General features: G+C 67.9%; 3 protein-coding genes across 4 annotated transcripts; 2 read left to right on the top strand and 1 right to left on the bottom strand.

The window, feature by feature from the left end:
• The first annotated feature begins 1,346 nt into the window (after nt 1-1,346).
• On the top strand, nt 1,347-11,897 carry SEMA3B (semaphorin 3B). The gene is given in 20 exon segments (XM_079794864.1): nt 1,347-1,480; nt 5,284-5,473; nt 6,073-6,196; nt 6,198-6,228; nt 6,363-6,425; nt 6,811-6,930; nt 7,011-7,104; nt 7,255-7,272; nt 7,275-7,373; nt 8,165-8,310; nt 8,399-8,510; nt 8,626-8,695; nt 8,773-8,917; nt 9,222-9,441; nt 9,646-9,737; nt 9,816-9,857; nt 10,088-10,245; nt 10,331-10,386; nt 10,473-10,612; nt 11,226-11,897. Coding segments are annotated over 20 exon segments (2,370 nt in total). The 5' UTR covers nt 1,347-1,420; the 3' UTR covers nt 11,616-11,897.
• A 3,732-nt stretch (nt 11,898-15,629) lies between these two features.
• On the top strand, nt 15,630-16,785 carry LSMEM2 (leucine rich single-pass membrane protein 2; the record flags this gene model as incomplete). Its single annotated transcript, XM_079794896.1, is given in 4 exon segments — nt 15,630-15,705; nt 15,708-15,885; nt 15,887-16,080; nt 16,276-16,785. Coding segments are annotated over 4 exon segments (582 nt in total). The 3' UTR covers nt 16,410-16,785.
• Nucleotides 16,786-16,913: 128 nt separating this feature from the next.
• IFRD2 (interferon related developmental regulator 2) lies at nt 16,914-22,234 on the bottom strand. 2 transcript variants are annotated; one of them, XM_079794876.1, is made up of 12 exons: nt 22,057-22,234; nt 19,513-19,632; nt 19,331-19,415; nt 19,098-19,222; nt 18,861-19,018; nt 18,705-18,755; nt 18,452-18,621; nt 18,262-18,367; nt 17,842-17,979; nt 17,633-17,761; nt 17,462-17,557; nt 16,914-17,335 (listed from the first exon to the last, which is right to left on the bottom strand). In XM_079794876.1, exons 1-12 carry the CDS (start codon nt 22,100-22,102, stop codon nt 17,255-17,257), a joined length of 1,305 nt encoding a protein of 434 aa, XP_079651002.1. In that variant the 5' UTR covers nt 22,103-22,234; the 3' UTR covers nt 16,914-17,254. The 2 variants fall into 2 exon arrangements, with proteins under 2 accessions (XP_079651002.1, XP_079651001.1); XM_079794875.1 differs by lacking the exon at nt 22,057-22,234 and adding an exon at nt 21,588-21,804.
• Nucleotides 22,235-22,326: the final 92 nt, after the last annotated feature.

The raw sequence follows: 22,326 nt of genomic DNA on the forward strand, positions 1-22,326 counted from the left end.
GCCGAGGACAGGCGAGATGTCCCTTCTCCATTAGCCCCCATCCCTCCGTGGGCTCCACCGGCCCTGGAGGCGGGGGGCTCCCTGCAGGCACTCCCCCGGCCCCGGCGTCCTGGGCCTGGGCCCCGTGAGGGCAGCTGAGAGCTGCGGGAACCCGGAGCTCGGCAGAGCTTCGCCCGCTCCAGGCGTCAGGGCTGCGTAGGGAAAGGGCTGCGCGGAGGGGAGGGACGGGGACGGGGACGGGGACGGGGAGGACAGCAGGTGGCAGAGGGGCGGGCCCGGCAGCGGAGGCACAGCCCCGGCGGCAAAGTCCTGGCCGAGAAGGAGCTGCTGCCCCGGCCGTGGGGAGGCTGGAGCGCTGGCAGGCCGGCCAGGGCCGGGTCAGGCGGGTGGTGCGAATGCCAGGCTACAGCCTGGGCCCCCAACTTCATGAAGTCTGAGTCAGGGGATGTGCGGGCGTGAGGAAGGGAGGCCACGGGGGGCGGGGGGGGGGAGTGGCAGAAAGACCCGGGACACAGCCGGGGGCAGGGTGAAGGGGTCAGGCTGCAGGGGGAGGAGGCGGGGCCTGTCCCCAGTAAGACTGAAGGGCCTTCCAGAGCTGGGGGTGGGGGTGGGGGTAGGGGTGGGGGGTGGGCTTGGGCAGGGCTGGGGGTGGCATCGGTGGAGCAGGAAGACTGAGGAGTCCCCAGGGGAGGAGGGAAGGAGGTTCAGGGGGTGGGGGTAGAGGAGTGGGGGGCTTGGTGGCCGTAGGGCAAGACGGGGAAGAGAGGGGACAGGAGAAGCCGGGAAGAGGAGGTGAAGGGAAGGGCCTCCTCGAGGCCCGGGCCTGGATGTGCAGGATGCCCAGTGTGCCAGCCCCCCCGCCCCCCCTTACAGGCTCACAGCCGCAGGACTAGTGAGGGGTTGAGGGGAGCATCTGAGAGGTTCCATTTCCCCGGGGGACGCACAGCCTGGGAGCGGAGGTGTCAGGATTCATTCCGTCCCTCCCCGGCTCCTAGGGGGTCGATCCCTGCCCCCCTAACCCGCCAGAGCCTCTGGAGCCCCCCAACAGCCCTCCTGGGAGTGTAGTGAAGTGTTAATGTATGCTGATGAGTGTAGGGGCAACCGCGTCCACTGTGGCCGCATTCCTGGCAGGCCTCCCCGCCCCCCCCCCCCCCCCGCAGGCTGTGGAGAAGGAGGGGAGAGGGAGGCCCCACCCCCGGCCCCCCGGCCCCCCTCGCTGGGCAATGAGGAAAACAGGAGTGAGTGAAGAGCTGTGATGTGGCTGCTGGGGGGGGGCTGCCCATCCCGGAGGGGCTGACCTCAGCCGGGGAGGAATGTGCAGGAGGCGGAGGGTAGGGGCGGAGCGGTGGGGGCAGGGCCGCAGCCGGAGGCCCAGGGTTCCTGGCGGCCCCGCCCTCGGCCCCTCCACCTCAGCTCTGACATGGCCCTCAGAAGGACAGGGCAACGGGCAAGGAAGGGAGGAGCTGATCTTTCCAAAAAGGTGGGCCAGGGGCCCCCTGGGAGCGCAGAGACCAGGCGGGGGTGGGTGGGGAGACCCCCTGGGGTGGCAGCGTGTCGGGGGGATGTAGGCCTCAGGCTCTCTCCAGCGCCCCCCCCCCCCATGCCTGAGTCCCCAGGGAGCCCATCCCAGTGCCACGTGACCCGAGGAGCACGCGGGAGGGAGCGCAGCCTGATGGCTAAAGCAGGTGTGAGTGCGGCCCAGGTGGCCCAGCCAGGCCGGCGCGGAGGGCTGGTGCAGCCCTGCTCAGAGGGAAGTCCCGCCCCCGCCCAGCACCCAGAGGCCAGGCCGGTGCGGGGCAGGCCCGGCGGGCGGTGCGGGTGGGGCGGCAGGTGCTGGGACTTGGCTCAACAAACCAGTCATTTCCAGAAGGAAAAGGGGAAGCCTGGCAGCCGCTGCCACTCCCAGGCGGCACCAAGCGAGAACCCAGGCAGGCCTTGGCCCACGGAGGCCCTGGAGCCGGGGTGGCCCAGGGCAGGGGTGCAGGCAGGGGGAGGGCCTTTAGCTGCCTCCATGCTGGTCTGTCCCATGCTGTGGGGACCCAGGCCCGGGCTGCCTGATTCCAGAATCCTGGGGGACTCCCAGAGCCCCAGGTGACCGCAGCCTGACCCTGCTCCCAGTGTCCGCATGAGGCCCTGCCCAGGGCCTGGCCTACACCTGGGCCTGAGGAGCAGGAAGGACACCATGGGGGGCCGGGACAACCTGGCTCCCGTCCTGGGGGTCGCCCTTCCTGCAGGGGAGGGGGCACATCGGCCATCGGCAGGAAGGAGGGCGAGGCCGGTCTCGGGGCCCAGGGGCAGCCCAGCCCGTTGGCATTGGCGGGCGGCGCGCTGAGCCCAGGGCTTTGGGAAGATGGGAGTGGGGGGCCTGGTCCCATTTCTCAGGAGGACCACAGGGCTGGGCAAATGGGCAGGGGCTGGCCCTGGGCCTGAAGACCCGAAAGCCGTGGGGCAGGTAGGGGCACAGCGGTGCGGGTGGGGGGCCCCAAAGCACTTGCTGATCTTGGCTGCTTGGGCGGAACACTGTAAACAGCCAAAGAATTTTGTTTGCTTGCAAGGGGCGGGGGCAGCCCAGGTCCGAGGCACAGAGCCTGGGCGGAGGGCGAGGTGCGTCCTGGAAGCCCTGAAGGTCATGCAGGGTGTGTCCCTCCTGCACCCCTCCTTCTCCCACTGACCCTACCCTTCCCTGCCAGCCAGCCAGCCAGCCAGGCCCCAGGCTCAGGGAAGGGGCGTGACCCCACTCTGGCTGGGCACCCGGCAGCCACCGCCTCCCTCGCTGACCCCGGGGCGCTGCTGACCAGCCTTGGGGCCATTCCGGGAGGATGCCTGGCGGGGGGGGGGGGGGCGTGGAAGTCCTGGCATGTCCCCCCAGCTGGGCCTGAGGTCCCCACTCACTGTTGTCGACATTCAGCCCCCAGACAGGGTGTCCACCAGACCCAGCTTCAAGCCGAGCCCCCTGACCTTCCCAACCGAGGCCCCGGGGGCAGGAGCCGGCGCTGTGCCCGCGCCCCGTTGGGTACCTTGCTGGGCGCTGGGCGAGGGGCGGTTCCTCCCCGTTTCAACCTAGAAGACAGTCCCAGAGCCCACACAGGCGCCCTCGGCTCCCAGCAGGGGTGCGGGACCCCGAAGCGGGAGGCCGCTCCCTCAGGCCGGGGTGGCGCGGCAGGGCAGACCCTGGGTGCAGAGTGAGACCGACCCTGTCCGCTCTGGCCCTCCTCCCGCCCAGACCACGGCCAGCAGGTGGCAGGGGCCTGGCCCACGTGCAGAGGAAGGACAGGGACTGGTCCTGAGGGCCCAGCTGAGCACGCCCTTCCCTTCCCCCACCCCAACCCTCCCATCCCAGCTGGCTCCTGGGCCCCTGCCCCCGCCAGCGCCCCAGCTGTGGAGGACAGGTGACAGGGGTGACCCTACCAGCTGCCCCTCTGCCTGCTTCTTCCTCCTCTGCTTGGACTGGGAGCCCCCCTTTCGCTGCTTGGGGTGCCCTATGGCTCTGAGCCCCGACGGGGTGTCGTCCCTTCTCCCTCCCCCCTGTGCCCGCGCTACTGGCCACCGTCTCAGCCGTCCAGGCTGCCTGCCCAGTCACCCGATCTGCCCGCCCCGTAAACTTGACGGCGCGCACGCGCGCGTGGGGCGGTGGCTGGCTTGGTGGGGGCGGGGGCTGCTCCTTAAAGGGGCCGTCGGAGGGTGCCCTTGGGCCCCTGGCTTCTCCCCTTCTCCAGAGCGAGAAGGGGCGGGGGTGCTGGAGTTCTCGGTGGCCACTGGGGAGGCGGCTGGGTCCCCCAGCCCAGAAGAGGCAGCGGCAAGTGTCAGCGGAGGGAAGGAGGGAGGGGGCCGGCATGGGGGGCCATGGGAGAGGTCCGCGAGCGACGGAGCTGGGCAGGGGTGCGGGGAGGGGTCTGGAACGGGCCTCCGCAGCTGTGCCCCCGCCCCATCCCACGCCAGGACCTGCCCACCCAGGGCTCTGGGCCGGCACCTGCGCAGCCTGCCCGAGCCTGGCCCAGCTGGGTCCAGGAGGGCGCCGGCTCAGAGCGGTGGAGGGGCTCCCAGTGGGGAGACCCGGGCTGAGGGCAGGGGACGGGGGGGGGGGGGGGGGGGAGGCTCCGGAGGGGACGGGCGGGCTGCCCTCGCTGGGGAGAGGCTGCCTCAGGCCCTTGGCTCTCCTGCTTGATCCCTCTTGGGTCTGAGTCTGAGCTCAGAGTTTCTGTGTGACCAGCCCAGTCCACTTCTGGGCGGGAGAGAGGCCCGCTCAGCCGGCTGCTCCCTCCATGCAGCAATCCCCACCCAGCAGCCCCCATCCCATCAGCCCCCATCCCATCAGGTCCCCATCCCATCGGGTCCCCACCCAGCAGTCCCCATCCCATCAGCCCCCCATCCCATCAGCCCCCATCCCCATCAGGTCCCCATCCCATCAGGTCCCCATCCCATCAGCCCCCCATCCCATCAGCCCCCCATCCCCACAGCCCCCCATCCCCCGCAGTCTGCCAGCCCCTGGGCTCCTCTGAGCAGGGGGTCCAGGAGTGTCTCCGGTTGAAGGCAGTGATGGACTGCGGGTGTTTTTGCTCACCTGCATGTCCAGATAGACACACCACACACACAGCATGTGCACACACGTACATACACTTGTGACATACAGACACGTCCATGAAGTGCACACACCACGCAGGACACACACCGCATAAACACGCAGACAATGCCGTGTGCACACACACATGCACGCCACATATCTACATGTGTAATAAACGCCCATGCCACGTGGCCTCGTGCATGTACACACACCACACACACGTGCAGTGCAGACACACAAAGGGACCCTCAGGGACATCCACACTCGCGGGCTCCCGCCCCCAAGGCCCGGCCCTGGGCTGTGGGCGCAGCCACCTGAGCCCCCTCCTGTTGCTCTCAGGCACTGGCACCCGCTGACCCCGCCGATCTGAGTCCCTCGGGCACGGGGACCTGGCCCGTGTCCCCCCTGTCCCCAGCCACGTCCCAGGCTGGCGTGAAGCAGCCCCGTGTGTGAATGAATGCCTGTGAGCGAGGCTCCGGGAGGGCCGGGTTCTGGGGAGGGTGACGTGGTGGGCGGGTGCCTGCCAGTGTGGGTGACCCCGAGGGTGTGCCCCGCGTGGTGTGCCTGTGATTGTGGCCGGCCGGGCACCCTCCAGGGAGGGAGGGCTCGGAAGCGGAATGCGCCCCCAGCCGCCTGCCCCTGGGGCTGTAACCCTGATCCCGGACTCCCCCAGCGCGCCCTCGCCCCGGCCCTCGCCCTCGCTACGACTCCTTCTCCCCCAGATCCCGGGGCAGAGTCCAGGGCGGCTCAAGGCTCCTCGCACAGCACTCGCCGGCCGGCGCCTGCTGCACCCTGAGCGCCCGGGCCGGCGCGGCGGGCGGGCCGCCATGATCGCAGCCCTGGTCCTGCTCTGGACGGCAGTGCGGGGGGCGGCCTCCCCGAGCCCGCCCCGCCTCCGCTTCTCCTTCCAAGGTAGGCGCACCTGGCGGGCAGGGGCCCAGGGCGGGCGGGCGGGCGCTGCTCGCGGCCGCGCCACCCTGACCTGGTTGCCACCTGCGCCGGGATCGGGAGCCCCCCCAGGCCATCGCCAGTTCACCCTGTCCCGGCCCCACTCCCCTCTGCTTTCCAGGAAGACCCCTCGGTCTCCATGGCAACAGGTCCTGCCTCTGTACCATCCCCTGCTCCCAGGGAAGCCGTTAGAGCCCCTCCCCGCCCCTGCCCGGAGCGGCCGCTGGGCCCGGAGCCAGGCTCCTGGCAGGACGGCAGAGCCCGCACTTGACTGGGGAGTCGGTTCCGCCTTCCCCTCCATCCTGGCCTCCCCGGAGCCACCGGCCCCCCAGTGCGCTGCCGGAGACACTGCTGTGGGAGCACGCCCCGAGTCAGCCCGCCTTCCCCTCGGGGCGCGGGGGGGGCGGCCCGCACTGCCCACCTGGGAGCTGTGCACCTGGGTGGGCCCTCGCGGGTGTCAGCTCACGTGCGTGTGAATTCACGTGTGTGTGAGCCTGAGAGAGACAGACTGGGCCTGGGGAGGAAGTGCCGTGTCCTCAGGGTCCCCCCCCTCCCCCCCGCAGAGCTCCAGGCCCAGCACGGCCTCCGCACCTTCCGGCTGCCCAGGACCTGCTGCTACGAGGCGCTGCTGGTGGACGAGGAGCGCGGGCGCCTGTTCGTGGGCGCCGAGAACCACGTGGCCTCCCTGCCTGGACAACATCGGCAAGCGCGCCAAGAAGGTGCGCCGGCCCCTGCGGGTGCCCAGGGAGCCCGGAGCCCGCTCCCGATGCGGGGCGGGGGGGGGGGGTTGGAGCCTGAGGGACACCCAGCCCCGAGCACCGGCGTCCCTGACCTGTGCCCCCCCCCCCCCCAGCTGGCCTGGCCGGCGCCTGTGGAGTGGCGCGAGGAGTGCAACTGGGCCGGGAAGGACATTGGTGTGAGTGGCGGCTGCGGGGGGAGCAGAGGGTCAGCCCCGCGCCACGGGCGGCAGCGCTGAGACAGGACAGAGGCCTGTCTGTTCGGCCGGATGGGGGCAGGGGGCTGAGGTGGCCGAGGCGGGAGGTAGTGAGTCAGAGTGGGGGCTCATGTGACGCTTCTTGGGGCCTGAGTCACAGGCCAACACGGACCTTTGCTCCCCGTGTGCCCGTTCTGGTGGGCGGGGGGCTGGGCTGGCTGGTCACCCACAGGTCCCTGGAGCCCATGTGGGCACTTGCCTGAGCTGATGCAAAAGAAAGGAAGAGGTGGGGTGCCCTGGAGAGCTGGGAACCCCTGAAGGCCGCCTCCCGGGGGGCCTCACCGTCCCGCCCCGGGCTGCCCGCTAGACCGAGTGCATGAACTTCGTGAAGCTGCTGCACGCCTACAACCGCTCCCACGTGCTGGCCTGCGGCACCGGCGCCTTCCACCCGACCTGTGCCTTCCTGGAGGTGGGCCACCGGCCCGAGGTAAGGCCAGAGCAGGTGGGGGGCGGGGCTGGAGGGGAAGGAGGGCCCGGCAGTGACACCCCGCTCCCCCCCCCCCCCAGGAACCCGTGCTCCGCCTGGACCTGCGGAGGCTGGAGGATGGCAAGGGCAAGAGTCCGTACGACCCCAGGCACCGCGCCGCCTCCGTGCTGGTGGGTGAGTCCATCAGGACTCCGGAACCTCACAGAGCCCAAGGCCCTCCCTAGAGCCCAGGGGTCCCCCACGAGCCCCAGAGCTCCACGGCCCCCCAGCCGAGAGCCTTCAGCCCCACTCTGGGGGGTGGCTGAGCCCTGGCCCTGTCTGCAGGGGAAGAGCTGTATTCCGGGGTGCCGCAGACCTCATGGGCCGGGACTTCACCATCTTCCGCAGCCTGGGCCAGCGTCCTGAGTCTCGGACTGAGCCACACGACTCCCGCTGGCTCAATGGTGAGAGGCTGGGGCGGGGGGTGGGGGGCAGGAGGGACCCTCATCCCCATCAGAACAGGTGCTGAGGAAGTGAGCATGCGCAGGCAGCCAGGTCTCACCAAGTCCTACCACGTGGCAGCCTGCGGGGAAGGCTAGACAGGCATCACGCGCTCCTTGAGTTCACAGACCTCCTCACACGACAACACCGACCACAGTGGTCATGGACCAAGGAGAGCTCAGGGAGGAGGGAAAGGTGACAAGGTTGGGTAAAGGAAGCCGCTCTGTGAGCATGGGTGTGAGCTAATCCCCAGCGTGCAGCAGGACTGAGGGAAGAGCATTCCAGAAGAGGGCACAAGCAGTGCAAAGGTCCTGGGGCAGGGACACGCCGAGGAACAGATTTCTGAAGAGAGCAATGACGAGGGGCCGGGTAGTTTACTCTGGGCGATGGGACCGGCAGAGTGTTTGCAACAGGCGTCTCTGCTTCCTGCTAGAGAATAAGATTCGTGAGTGAAGGTAAAACCGGAGACCCCATCTCCGCCCTTTCTCAAACCACTGGCCTGGGGAACCCCCGAGAGGGCTGCCACTGGCGGGATCCCGCTTCCTGCTTGCCCAGGCGGCCCGGCCTCTGCTGCCCTCTTGTGGCTGCTTCTTGACTCGCAGGCCCTGCTCTTCAGGACTCTGCCCGCCGCGCACCATCTGAACTTGGTCCTAGAGGCTGGGGACTCTCAGATGCTGCCCCACCTGCTGCGTGAGAGGAGGGGGAGGCGGCACCCGGGTGACCGCGCTGACCCCACACCTCTTCCTGCGGCCAGAACCCAAATTCATGAAGGTCTTCTGGATCCCGGAGAGCGAGAACCCGGACGATGACAAGATCTACTTCTTCTTCCGCGAGTCCGCGGTGGAGGCCTCGCAGGCACTGGGACGCCGGTCCGTGTCCCGCGTCGGCCAGATCTGCCGGGTGAGGAGTCCCGGAGCCCATCCGCGGACCCCGCGCCACCCCGTCGCCTTTGGGGCGCGGCCCTCATCCCCTCCAACTGACCCCGCAGAACGACGTGGGCGGCCAGCGCAGCCTGGTGAACAAGTGGACCACGTTCCTGAAGGCGAGGCTGGTGTGCTCCGTGCCGGGCGTCGAGGGGGACACACACTTTGACCAGCTCCGTGAGTGCCAGGCGTGGAGGATGGGGCGGGGGGCGGGGGGCAGGGGCCCAGGCTCCGGAGCCTGGCCGGCCGGCCGGGCTGGGTGCCCTCCTCCAACGAGGCCCCGTCCCCACAGAGGACGTGTTCCTGCTGCCGTCCAGGGAGCGCTGGGCCCCGCTGCTCTACGCCGTCTTCTCCACGTCCAGGTGAGGGCCGGGAGGGGGCCCCGCGCAGGGCAGCCTGGCTCCGCAGGCCCGTCATCCTCGTCCTCCCCTCCCCGCAGCGGCGTCTTCCAGGGCTCGGCCGTGTGCGTGTACAGCATGAGCGACGTGCGCCGGGCCTTCCTGGGGCCCTTTGCACACAAGGAGGGGCCCACGCACCAGTGGGTGGCCTACCAGGGCCGCGTCCCGTACCCCCGGCCTGGCGTGGTACGTAGCCCAGGGACCCCCCCCGCAACCCACTCACTGCCTCAGGGTGGAGAACGTGGCCTGGGTTTCCCGGTTAAATGTGGCGTCTGCCTTTCGTTATGGTGGGAAAAGTCACCTGCATCAGGCAGGGCTACTCCGGGGAAGGCCGTGTCTCCTCAGCTTCCCAGACGGGGCTCTGTCCAGTCCCCCACCCCTGACCCCCACCTCGACCCCCCGACCCCCACACACTCCGGGCTGGGAGGCCTCTGTGGAGGGCTGCCCACCAGCCCTCACACCACGTCCGCCGGGCCCCCTCCCCCGCTAGTGCCCCAGCAAGACGTTCGGTACCTTCAGTTCCACCAAGGACTTTCCCGATGACGTCATCCAGTTTGCCCGGAACCACCCGCTCATGTACAACTCCATCCTGCCCGTGGGGGGGCGCCCTCTCTTCCTGCAAGTGGGTGCCGGGTACACCTTCACCCAGATCGTTGCAGACCGAGTAGCAGCTGCGGATGGCCACTACGACGTCCTCTTCATCGGCACAGGTCAGCCTCCGGCCGTGGCCTCCGGCAGACCGTCCGGCGGCGGCTGTTAGAAGCGCCGCTGGTTCGGCCCCCTCTCCGCCTTTCCCTGGGCTGTGCCCCGGCTCTGTCTCCCAGGCTCCCCACCGACCCCCCACGCCGAGGGGGCGGGAAGAGAGCCCGGGCCTGGCTGTCAGGGACACCGGCTCCGCCCCTCTCACCCCGCAGACACCGGCACCGTGCTGAAGGTCATCTCGGTCCCCAAGGGCAGCCGGCCCAGCGACCAGGGGCTGCTCCTGGAGGAGCTGCACGTGTTTGAGGTGAGGCCTAGCGCCTGTCATCAGGGCACCCCCCCACCCCCCTCAGCCCCAGTCCCCAGCACCCCTTCTCCCTCTCAGGATTCTGCCGCTGTCACCAGCATGCAAATCTCCTCCAAGAGGGTAAGTGACCAGAAGGTTCAGGAGTGGAATGGGCAAGGGGGTGCCCGGGAGCCCCCACCACACGCCTCCCTGGTAGTTTGGAGCCCTGGGTTTGAATGTAGGCTCTGCCTCAGTTAGACCGCGTGACCTGAGACCTCAGTGTTCTCATCCGTGGAGTGGGGGAGAGACCCCGGACCGGTGGGGGTGGGCACAGGAGCCGCGGTCAGCCTGGCGCCCCTCGTGCCCCCTAGCACCAGCTGTACGTGGCCTCCCGGAGCGCGGTGGCCCAGGTCCCGCTGTACCGCTGCGCCGCCCACGGCCGCGCCTGCGCCGAGTGCTGCCTGGCGCGGGACCCCTACTGCGCCTGGGACGGGGCCGCGTGCACACGCTTCCAGCCCAGTGCCAAGAGGTGGGCAGGGCTGGCCCGGAGGGCGCTGGGCGGGAGTCCCGTGAAAGGCAGGGCTCAGGGGGCTCCCATTCCACCCCCTCTCCAGGCGGTTCCGGCGGCAAGACATCAAGAACGGCGACCCCAGGACGCTGTGCTCCGGGGGTGAGTGCCCAGCCGCGGCGCCGCCTCTCACCCCTGAGGCCGCCCGGCCGCCCGGCCAGCCTGAATCGGACCGTCCCCTTCCCTAGACTCGGCTCGCCCCGCGCTGCAGGAGCGGAAGGTGCTCGGGGTGGAGGGCGGCAGCGCCTTCCTGGAGTGTGAGCCCCGCTCGCTGCAGGCGCACGTGGAGTGGACCTTCCAGCGCGCAGGGCAGGGGGCCAGCGCCCCGGTGAGCCCGGGGGGAGGGAGGCGTGGGGTGGGGAACCCGCCCACCGAGCCCTGGTCCCGCCCACAGCCCTGACTGATGGGGCCCGTCCCCGCACCTACTTGAGGCCCCGCCCCGCCCGTGAGGCCCCGCCCACCGGCCCCTTCCGTCCAGCTTGGCCCCGCCTCCAGGTGAGGCCGTTCCTGCAGACCGGGCTCCTGGCCGCTCCCGCTCCCACCTCTCGCTCTCCCTCCTCCCTCCTCCCTCTCCCTCTCTCTCTCTCTCTCTCTCTCTCTCTCTCACACACACACACACACACACACTCGAGAAAAGCCCCGCCTATGGAGAGTCCTGACCCGCCCCCCGCAGTCAGAAGAACCCCACCGGGTTCGGGTTTCCCCACCTGAACACCTCGGCCCGCCAGCACCCGGCCTTCTGATGTGCACCTGCGCGCGCCCCTTGGCCGCTCTCATTCGGCCACCGTCGACCTTGCCCCCCTGTCCCACACCCCCCCCGTCCCACGCCCCTCCCGTCCCACACCCCTCCCGCCCCACACCCACGCCCCTCGCGTCCCACACCCCCCTGTCCCACGCCGGGCCGGGAGAGCGTTCCCGGCTTCACGCAGGCCCGCCCGCAGGTGCCGGCGGAGGAGCGCGCGGAGCGCACGGCGCGGGGGCTGCTGCTGCGCGGGCTGCGGCGCGCGGACGCGGGCGCCTACCTGTGCGCGGCGGTGGAGCAGGGCTTCTCGCGGCCGCTGCGCCGCCTGGTGCTGCACGTGCTGAGCGCCGCGCAGGCCGAGAGGCTGGCCCGCAGCGAGGAGGCGCCCGTCGCGCCGCCGGGCCCCAAGCTCTGGTACCGGGACTTCCTGCAGCTGGTGGAGCCGGGCGGCGGCGGCGGCGGGAGCTCCCTGCGCATGTGCCGGCCGCAGCCCGCGCCGCCCGAGCCGCGGAGGAAGGGGCGCAACCGGCGGACGCACGTCCCGGAGCCGCGCGCCGAGCGGGGGCCCCGCAGCGCAGCGCACTGGTGACGCGGCCCGCTCCGCGCCGGGAACCGGGAGCTGAGACGACGGGCTGGAGACGGGGCGCACGGACCCAGGGACACAGACAGCGGGGGGCGGGCACGGACCGACCGGCTCTGGCCGAGGGGCAGCCGCGCGGCGTATTTATTAACAGGATAACCCTTGAGTGTGGCCCCGGGCGCGGCGGCCCACCGGACGCAGGGCCGGCTGGTCGGAGGAGGAGAGAAGCGGGGCTCCGGAATGGGGACCCGGGCGGGAGCAGAGAGCGGTGAAGGGCGGGGCGGGCGGGGCGGGCGGGGGCCGCTGTACTAATGCAATAAACACTTTATTTATCCCGGACCCGGAGTGGCCAGCACACAACCGCGGTCCAGGTCTCCTGTGTGGCCTCGGGCACCTCCCTGGCAGTCTGGGGCCTGTGTCCTCTGAGGATGCTGGGGGGGTGGGGTGGGAGGGGGCGCCCTGTGGCTGAGCGGGTCTCGGGGGCCTGTGGAGATGCGGACATGCACAGTAGATCCTCATTGGTACCACTTCTGGGCTCCGTGCTCTGGCGAAAATGAAAGTGGGCGATGTGGGCAGAAGGGCCTCACAAGGGGGTGACGTCTGAGCTAAATGACAGGGAGCAGCCATGGGGGCGTCTGGGCAGAACGGCCGGCGGGAAGGGGCAGTGCAAAGGCCGGAAGTGGGCACAGGCTCGCTGTTAGGAAAGTCACGGAGGCGCCTGGCCCTTTGGCTCAGGGGATAGGGTGTAGGTCCGCCTGTGGACTGAAGGGTCCTGGGTTCGATTCTGGTCAGGGCACAGGCCTGGGTTGCGGGCTCGATCCCCAGTGGGGGGTGTGCAGGAGGCAGCCGATCAATGATTCCCTCTCATCATTGATGTTTCTCTCCCCCTCTCCCTTCCTCTCGGAAATCTATAAAAATATATGGAAAAGAAGAGTCAAGGAGGCCAGTGTCAGACAGCGGAGTAACGGTTTGGGGTGTTTTGGGAGGCAGAGCCCCACAGTCCTGCTTTGTCCCCTTTGGGAAGGAGTGACCGATCTGACAGCCCAGGGTGGGCCCTACGCTCGCCACTCTCTCCGTTCAGGGGTAGGCGGTGCCCTGCACCCTCGGGCAGCCTCCTGTGAAGGGAGAGGACCCAGACACTGAGCACCAGTCGGGTGGCTCTCCCAGGCTCCTGTGCTCTGGCAGGAGGAACCACGCCCTTCCTATTTGCAGGTGAGAACACAGGTCAGACGGACAGTCCTTCACACGGGGTTCGAGGCTTAGGAATAACGTACCAGCCTTCAGGTTAGGTCCTCCCACTGAGCTGCACGGCTGCCCGCCTGGGTGGGGATATCTGCGCCCGTTTAGGGTTCTCCGAGCCCTCACGGCACTGGGCTCCGGTTGCCCATCACCCTGTCCCTGGTGCCAGCAGGTCACACGGTGGTGGGTGCTTATCCCACATTTGCTTGGAGACCACCCAGCTGTGGGCCGGGGTCTCGCGGGTGGAGATGCACAGGGCCCCCATGTCCTGGCTGCCGCGTGGGGTGCTGCTGGAGGTGTGCCTGAGGCTCCGGCTGGCGGATGGATGGGAGTGACAGGGTTCCCCGGGAAGCCCCTGGGCACAGGCACTGGTGGAAGCCTGCCCTGGTCCGGGCTCCACCACCAGCCAAGAGTCCACACTGGCCACGCGGGTCACTGCTCCTTCCCCTCTAAATATAGCCCAGTGGGCTGAGCTCAGGCTTATTTTGGGCCGAGCTGGGAGGCAGCCAGGCCTTCCCCGGCTTCGAGGAGCCACTGCTGCCTCCATCCTGTCCTGCTTCTGGGGCTGACATCGGGCCCTGACTGCCCACCCATCATGCCAGAGGAGACCCAGGAAGGTAGGTGATGGAGGAGGGCAAGGCCCCAGAATCATGACCCTGTGGACCAGGGAGAAATCTGCCCGCCCCACGGACCTCACACCCTTAGTTACTCCTCGGTCACCAGGTCCCCGCTGAAGCAATGGGGCTTGCACCCCGTCCCTGGAGGAAAACCACCTGAGCCCTGCCTGTTTCCCTGGGGACGGCAGGGAGGGATTGGGGGGGCCACCCAGTAGGGGAGGGTTAACTACAGGCTGCGCCCAGCGGGTGTGGGTGGGGCAGCTGCCTGGCCAGTTCAGCTCTTCCTTCAGGGAAGAAGCTGGGACTGGGGGGTGGGAGGGGGACAGGGGTTGCAGGAAGCATTTGGGCACATGGCCCAGGGACTGGGAGGAGCTAGGCTCTGGCTTCCTCCAACTTGGGCCTGAGTGGCCCCACCTGGCTAAGGTTGGGGTCTCTTGGCTGGTCAGTGACTCTAGGTAAGACTTTGATGGCCACTCGCCCGACTGCCCCTCCCGTGCCACAGGGGCCGAACAGGGCCCAGCAGCCTCAGGGCCAGCCGCTGGTGAGGATGCAGGCGCTCCTCGGCTCCAGCCTGGCTCAGCCAGTCAGCGCCCCCATCACACTTTCAGTATTTTAGGGGGGGTCAGAAAATGATGATTTGCCTTTGGGTGGTGGGTACACAACGCAATTTGCAGATCATGTATCATAGAAATGAACACTTGAAACTTATTTTTAAAGTCAAGACAAATAACAACTGAAAGCAAATATAGCTTGCCCTAGCCCAGTGGTCGGCAAACCGCGGCTCGCGAGCCACATGCAGCTCTTTGGCCCCTTGAGCGTGGCTCTTCCACAAAATACCACGTGTGGGCGCGCACAACAGTGCGATTGAAACTTCGTGGCCCATGCGCAGAAGTCGGTTTTCGGCCTGGGCGAATCTATTTTGAAGAAGTGGCGTTAGAACACTCAAGGGGCCAAAGAGCCGCATGTGGCTCGCGAGCCGCGGTTTGCCGACCACTGCCCTAGCCGGTTGGGCTCCGTGGATAGAGTGTCAGCCTGTGGTCTGAAGGGTCCCAGGTTTGACCCGGTCAAGGCCATGTACCTAGGTGGCAGGCTGGGCCCCTGGCCCTGGTCAGGGCGCCTGTGGAAGGTGAGGACCCGATGTGTCTCCCTCACGTGGGTATTTGTCTCTCCACCTCCCCCCCACTCTCCCTAAAAGTCAATGGGAAAATATCCTTGGGTGAGGGTTAGCAACGAAGAAAAAAACCTGTTTTTTTAGGAAAATATAACCTTTAGAAATCACAAAATAAATACTTTGATGGATCCAAAAATAAGTAATTAAAATCCAGGAAAAGTACACAGAACCCAGTGACTGGGAAGAGGCTGTGAAGGGATGATTAGGGAGCCACACACATATCAGGCACCCCCAGGCAGAGGCCCAATCAAATGGGTCAAAAAGGCCTTTTCCCACCCCCCCAACTTAGCACACGTATGTGTACACATGTGTACATGTACATTTTTCCAGTGCAGATGCCTAATGGTGGCAATGGTGTACCCTTTGGGGGCTGTGGGCAGCCATTCTGGAGGACAATTTGAAGATAGTTTTTTTAAAAGTCCCTGCTTTTGGACCCATTAATTCTGCTTCTCAGAATCTGTCCTTATTCACTACTGGGAAACGGACAGAACCCGCCATCCTCAGCGATGTGTGTCCTCCGCTGGGTGACTAGCTTCCACAGGGAACTGGAGACAAGGAAATGCCCGCAGCCCAGCCGGACGCCTGGGGCAGAGGCAGGTCTCCCGCTGGGGTTTTAGGGAGAACAGCAGGGTTCCCGCGGCACAGCAGACCCACAGGGGGGTGTTCGAGAGCACAGCCAAGGCCAGGAGGGAGGCACCGGGCTAGTGTGGCTCCGCTCCTCGGGACCAGGTCCCCAGGTTCCGGCCTGATGGCTAACTCCCGGGGTCTGCCCGGGAAACTGGGAGCAGGAGGCAGGAATGAACCTGGCTGTGGCTGCCCCCGAGGCTGGTGAAGTCTCTGGCAATGAGCAGAGGAGCGCCTGCGAGGCCCTGAGGTGCTTGGAGGAAACACCTGAGCAGGCGCGGTGCCTCTCCTGCTACTGGGGGTGGATCAGGCCTATGGGGTCCGGGGTTACCCTGGCTCAGATTCTGGAGCTGGATTTAGGGGATTGAGCCCATGTCCCGTTGTCCTGTCCCCGCCTTCTCGGAGCCCATGCTGCTGCTGAAAGCCACCCAGAAGGAAGGGGTGACCCACGGCTGAACGAACCCTGTGCCGCCCCAGCAGACACCACGGCACCGGCACCGGCGCCGAGCCCGGGGAACCGGGCATCACTGGCCAACCACGTGCAGGAGGTGCGCCTGCTCCGGGTGGAGTCCATCAGCGACCTGCACAGCGGAGGTGAGGGGGCGGGCGGATGGATCGGGAGGGAAGCCAGCGCCCACCCCTCTCCTGACGCCCTGTTTGCCCGCAGGCCTGCTGTGCCCCTACCTGGCCGAGGAGGCGCAGCCGTGGGGTGAGCTGCTGGGCCTCCTGCCCCCCGGCTGCAGCCGGGGGGGCTTCCTGCTGCTGCTTGCTCTGCTGGTGCTCGCCTGCCTGGCGCTGGCCATCCTGGGGGTCTACCTGAGCGGTACGGGGGCGCGCAAGGCCAGCGGGAACCCAGGGCACGGGAGTGGGACTGGAATCCACGTGGGTGCCGGGAGCCGCTGGAGAGACGGAGGTGGTGCCGGGTGGGGTTCACGGTACCGTGCGCAGAGCTGGATGGGTGGGGAGTTATGGGGTGAGGGGCACGTGGTCTGATAACCCCATTCCTGCCACCCCGCAGTGCTGCAGAGCGAATCCCTCCACACAATGGCGCACACCCTGCACGCGCAGGAGGAGACCCTACTCAGGCTGCGGCTGGCCAGCCTCAGCCAGCTGCGGAGGCTCAACTCCAGCGAGGCCCGGGGGCCCAGCTGAGATGGGCCTGGCCTGGAGTCGGGGGTGTGTGTGGGGAATAAACTGGCCCGTGGCAGGTCCCTCCTCTCCCTCTGCTGCTCCACACCACGTCCTTGTGAGGTTTCTGTGCCAGAGCCGGATCTGGCCCCACAGCTGACCGCCCGCCGGGCTTCTTCGGGCCGGGCCTGGCCACGGCTCCCGGGCCAAGGCCCTGCTTCGGGTGGCCCAAGGTCAGGGGACGCGATGCCAGCGCCAGGCTCTTCCTGGGGCCGCCAGCATGCCGTGGCCTCCCCGAGAGCAGGTTCCGAAGTCTAGAAACAGCTGCCCCACCCCACTCACCCCAACCTGGCCAGGCTTCCCAGAGGGGTTCCAGCCTCAGCTCTCAGGACAGGCCAAGCTGAGCAGGAGGGCCACCTGGGGAGGCTCCGGAGGGCACAGGCAAGGCGGGGCTGGGAAGAGTGAGCTGGGCCCAAGCTGGGGTGGGGGTTGGGGGGGGGCAGGCAAACACCCAGGAGCAGGGCCACAGCAGGCTGCGCAGTTTAATCACCTCTAAGTCTTTAAAAACCCGCACATAAAGCCATGCCAGGGGCCTCCCTGCCACACCCGTGGGGACATTTGGCCATGCCATCCCCACCGTCCTCCGGGAAGCGGTTCATCCCGGGGACAGGGCACCTGGCCTGACCGACACAGGGCAGGCAGAGGCCACAGGCTGAGTGCCGGGGTCCCAAGTGGCCCGGCTCCCGCCATCCACCCCCGTGTCTGTTTTTGGTTTAGCCATTAAAAAAATAAAGCGACACTTTCCGGCAGGGACCAGCTGGTGCACTGTCTTCTGTTAGGTCTGGGCCGGGGCGTGGTCTCCTCCTGCCTCACAGGACGTCTGCCCGCTTATCCCGCACGCGGCTGCGCGCCTTGGTCCGCGCTTTGCAGGCGGCTGCGTTGTACAGGTGCTGGCGGGAGGGGGGCAGAGTGGGGATCTGTGAGCGGAGGGGGAGGGGGAGCCAGGGCTTCTCCTGCAGCCCCGCAGAGCGCCGGGCAGCGGGAATAGAGGGAAAACAAGGTGCCGAGGGCCAAACCTTCTCGAAGCGGGAGACCTTGCAGGCCTTCAGGGCGGCGGCGTCCAGCACCAGCACGGGGCCCAGGCCGAAGACGTCGCGGAGCAGCTCGTTGTTCTGGGCGGAGAGGACAGTGAGCGCGGCCCGTGGGCAGCGGACACGCTGGTGCCCCCGCCCGGCCCGCCTCCCCACCTGGAGGTGGTGGTGCATGCCCGACCCCAGCACATCCTTGAAGGCGGCGTAGACGCGGCGCCGGGCCCAGCTGTCCACGTAGAGCACCTCGAGGCCGAAGCGGATGGTCTCTTCCTCACACTCGCCGCCCTGCAGGGCAGAGGGGCCGTGAGCGCGGCGTGGCGGGCGGGCCCGGGGACACTCTCGCCGGGACACGTTCGCACCCGCACCTCCACGAAGTGCAGCACGGCGCGGAAGGTGGCGCGCTGGCGCCGGCGGTCGGCCTTGGCGCGGTACTTGTTGCTGTCGGTGGCCAGAGTGCGCAGAGCGCCGCAGAGGGCGTCCATGTCCCCGTAGGTCAGGTCCTCCTGCAGGGCCGGGGCGGGGCGGGGGTGCGACCGGAGCTGAGCTCTGCGGGCTCCACACGGGGCTGCCCGAACCCTGCCTTTCACCGAGGAAGTCGCTTTCTTCTCTGCCCGGGCCCCCGAGTCCCGCCTGGACCCCTGCCTCAGCCAGACGGCCCTGCTCAGAGCCCCGGCACAGGCCCTGCACCTGTCTCCACTCTGACCTAAGGCTGCCCTGTCTGCGGTGGCATCCCGGCATCAGCCGGGGATGGGCACGTGGTGTGGGCAGGCGCCCTCCCCTCACACCTCGAGGTCCCGGGCGAGCTCAAAGAGCAGTGCGATGGTCTCGCCGGCGGCAATCCGCAGGTTCACAGTCTCACTGGACAAGAGCTGGAGCAGCCGGGGCAGCTGCCTGGGGAGGGGGCGAGCTGAGCTACGTGTGTGGGCTGGGGGCCCCTTCAGCTCCCCTCCCGCCCCCGTGGGCCGTCACCTCTACCTGTCAAGGATGTGGCTGATGTGGCTGCTGGGGCAGATGGTGAGCAGCAATGCCCAGGCTTGCAGGGCGGCACAGAACAGGCCATGCAGGTTGGCAGGGGCTGTGGAGCCGCCCGCACTGCAGGACCGGCTAAAAACCCCTTCCAAGCAGGTGAGGCAGGAGAGCAGGTCCTGGGGGCACAGGGAGGCGGGGGAGCGGCTCAGGGGCGGAGCTAGGGCCTGGGTGCTCTCCTCCGAGCCCACAGGCCACATACCTGGACGTCAGCGGCAGCCACGTAGCAGCCCAAGCCCAGAGCAGAAGCACACTGTCGGGAGACAAAGCCAGGCCCCGTTCAGAGAGGGAGCCCTGGTTCCCGCCGGGGCTCAGCCTCGGGGACGGGGAGGGGTGCCGCGGAGCACTGCGCACTCACGTGGAGCCGGGCGGAGGGGCTGGCGGCGGCATCGGTGAGCACCGACACCAGGAGGGGCTGCAGGCCGTGGAACAGCTCCTCGCTCCGGGGCCCCGGCCCCAGCTGCACGCAGAGCAGGCCCAGCAGGGCGGCGGCCAGCGCCTGCTCCTCGCCCTTCCCTGCGGGGACGCCTCCAGTCAGCCGTGCACCAGGGTCAGCCCGCGGCCACTCCAGGTCCCCACGTGCCCCACACCCCACCTTTCTTGAGGCACTTCTCCAAGGCATCGGCCAGGGTGAGGCTGCGCTGCAGCAGGAAGTCGGGGAGCAGGCGGGACGCCAGGGCCAGGCGCAAGTTCTCAAGGGCACCTTGCCGCGTCTTGGCACTGGGGGGGGAAAGGAGGTGTCCTGTGAGCCAGCCGGCCTGGGTCACATCTGCCATGGGCTGAGCAGGGGCATGGGGCAGGGGCTGGCTGGCTGGCAGCCAGGGGTACCTCTTATCTGTGAGGCAGTCCACATACTCCTTCAGCTTCTCCTCAAGGTCCTCCTGCTGGCCCTGCTCGTCCACGGCATCCCCCCCTGCAAGGCCATCTGGTCAGCCCTGCGTCGTGCCCTGGCCCCGGAGGCCCCGCCGAGTCCCTGCCGAACCCCCCCCCCCCCCGCCCCGCGCTCTCACCGAGGCCGTCGTCCGCCGCGGTGCTGACAAGGCTGGGGCAGTCGCTGGTGGTGCTGCGGGCCTCACTGGCTGCCTCGTCCTCACTGGAACCCGAGTCCGCCTGGGCGCTGCTCTGAGCACCTGGGGAGGGCGGAACGGGCCATGTGGCCTGCCTCCATGGATGAGTGAGGGCTGGGGTACCTCATCCAGCCTCATGGCCCCCCAAGACAGGGTGCTGCCCCTCTCAGAGACGAGAAAACCCAGGCTGAGGTGGGAGACACGGGCTGAGCCAGGGAGCAGGAGAAAGGAGCGAGGTCTACCAGGCCCCGCCCAGGAACCCCGAGACCAGAGCCTCCGGAGACCGAAAGCCAGGTGGAGGCCCCGGAGGCTGGTGGCCCCGCCTGAAGGGGGCGCACGCCTAGGCTCACCTGGGGGAGCTGTCACCCGCCCCGATGATGCCCCCAAATGGCCAGAGCAAGAGGCAGGGACTTGGATTACAGAACGCGACAGACCCAGGGTCAAATCCCAGCGGCACCTCTGAACAGGGGTGTAGCCAGGTCAGGCGCAAAAGCACCCCTTCTGGGCAGGGCAAGTGAAGACAACAGCGAAGGAAGTGACTGGTGAAGGCCCTTCTGGGAGCCGACAGGCTCACCCCCACCACCAGCCCTGGGGCAGGGCCCAGGCTTCCAGCGCACTGTCTCCTGAGCTTCCCCGGTCCAGCCGGGCCCTCAGCCCTGGGTGGGTGAGCACAGAGGTTCCGCCTGCCCTGGGAGGTGCAGAACGTGAGTGGCCCCCAACTGCAGGAGCCCCTGAAAACACTAACTCGGGAGCGTCTGACTCAGCAGAACGGAACACTCGAGTGTGTGTGTGTGTGTGTGTGTGTGTGCGTGCATGGGTTCTGCGTGGGCCAGGGCGGTGGTCACAGCTGAGCCCCAAGGGGGTTCTGGTCGTCAGGCTGGTCCATGTGCCTGCGGACAAAGTCCAACCCCCACGCCGGCCGCTGCTCCTCTCCTCTCCTCTCCTCCCCACCAGCCAGGCAGCCCGGCCTCCCCTCAGCTGCTCCCCTGTGCCGCGGCCCCTCCAGATGCCAGGCCTCTGCACAACCTGTTCCCTCCCGGTGGCTCTTTTTTTTTTTTAAATATATATATATATTTTTAATGATTTCAGAGAGGAAGGGAGAGGGAGAGGAGAGAAACATCCATGATGGGAGAGAATCATGGATCGGCTGCCTCCTGCACGCCCCCCACTGGGGATCGAGCCCGCAACCCGGGCATGTGCCCTTGACCGGGAATCGAACCCGGGACCCTTCAGTCCACAGGCCGATGCTCTAACCACTGAGCAAAACTGACTAGGGCTCCCGGTGGCTCTTTCCTTCACCTTCTCAGGACTCACCCAGAAGCCCCTACCCTGAGGCTTCCCAGGCTGCCTACCTCTGACCCTGTCACACTCCGTGAGCTTCCCCACCACCAGCCATTCTGGAATAGCACGACCCTCTTAGATGCTCTCCCGCCCAAGCCCCGGTCTCTGCTGTGCCCGGCAGGCACCCCACCCAGCCCTGCAAGTTCACATCTGTTTGCTGCACCAGACACTCTCCTGGTCCCCGCTGATAAGCGCTCAGCCTGCCGCAGGCTCCGGGGCTCCCGTCCGCCTCTAGGGCCAGGTCCACCCAGGCCGCAGTCCCCTGACTCCCCATCGCCCCCTCCTCCCTCGGTTCTCCCCCAGGCCTCCCACCAACTTCCCAGTCCGGTCCAAGAAAGGCCCAGGGCTTGGGGAGGGGGCGAGCTTCCTTCTCCGTCCTGCGGGTTTGGCTGACAGAGCAGGCAACTAGGGCGAAGGAGCAAAGGGGAAACCGAGTCCGGGGGGTGCCCACCGCGTTAGATTCGGGAGCGCAGGCTCCAGACCCGAGCAGCGCGCTCCCGTTGGGCGCACACGTGGCCGCTGTCTCCTGGGGCACGTGCGGGCCGCGGGGAGTGGCGGGAAGCGGCGCCCAGCTGGTCCGGGCAGGAGCTCCCGCCCAGGACCCTCAGGGACACCGACGGGGACCCACTGAGGGACCCCCGCTCGCCGTCCATCAGTTGCCCCGAGCCCACACTTACCGCCTCTGCGGCGCTGGCCGCCCTTGCGGGGCGCGCTGCCCTTACGGGAGCGGGGCATACCGGGGATGGAGCGCGAGGGGCGCGGGGTCAGGGGCCCGGCGGACTGGGGCTCCAGACCAGCGAGACGCCGGCCGTTGCGCGGAGCTGAGACTGAGGCGGGCGACGGGAGCCACACGCCGCGCGTACCACCATCTTCGCTAGGCGCCCCGCCCTGCCAAACCGGTCGAAGGGCCCCGCCCTGCTAGACAGGTTGCCGGGAAGGCGAGTTCCTGGCCATCCGGTCCAGACCCACAGCCACGAGGCCGGAACTACTACTCCCAGGGGGCTGTGCGCGCGTATCACGGCTGGCCACAGAGCATCTCGGGAACTGTAGTCTACTCCCGTGACCCTGAAGCCCACGACTCTAGCTAAACTGTGCACCCACAATGCTCTGTGTCCTCCCCAACCCACGCCACCTGCAGACGCGCACCATCGTTAACTTTGAAACTAAGCCGCCCACGGCGCAGGACTCGCATCTCTGGACGCTTGCAGCCGGGCACACTCGCGACTGGATGAGCATGGGGCGTGGGACACCATAGTGAACAGCCAAACCTCAGGCAGCAAAAGAAAAAGTGACTTTATGATGAAAGCAAAGTACAGACAACTGTTTAGCAGTACAGACCTTAGTCAAGATCATGAGACCCGCCTGTCCCCTTCCTTCGGCATCTCCATGGACCCGTGATGTGTAGGAATAGAGCCC

Source organism: Cnephaeus nilssonii (genome assembly GCF_951640355.1).
Source record: "Cnephaeus nilssonii genome assembly, chromosome: 17".
Taxonomy (NCBI): Eukaryota; Metazoa; Chordata; class Mammalia; order Chiroptera; family Vespertilionidae; genus Cnephaeus; species Cnephaeus nilssonii.

Bases quoted from the DNA above. Each gene is read 5' to 3' on its own strand.
- IFRD2 (XM_079794875.1), bottom strand. From the start codon at position 21,645: ATGCCCCGCTCCCGTAAGGGCAGCGCGCCCCGCAAGGGCGGCCAGCGC. The intron at 19,633-21,587 runs GTAAGTGTGGGC...CGCCCTCCCCAG, and splicing joins CGGCCAGCGCCGCAGAGGCG to GTGCTCAGAGCAGCGCCCAG. The intron at 17,762-17,841 runs GTGCGGGTGCGA...TCTGCCCTGCAG, and splicing joins CCGTGCTGCACTTCGTGGAG to GGCGGCGAGTGTGAGGAAGA.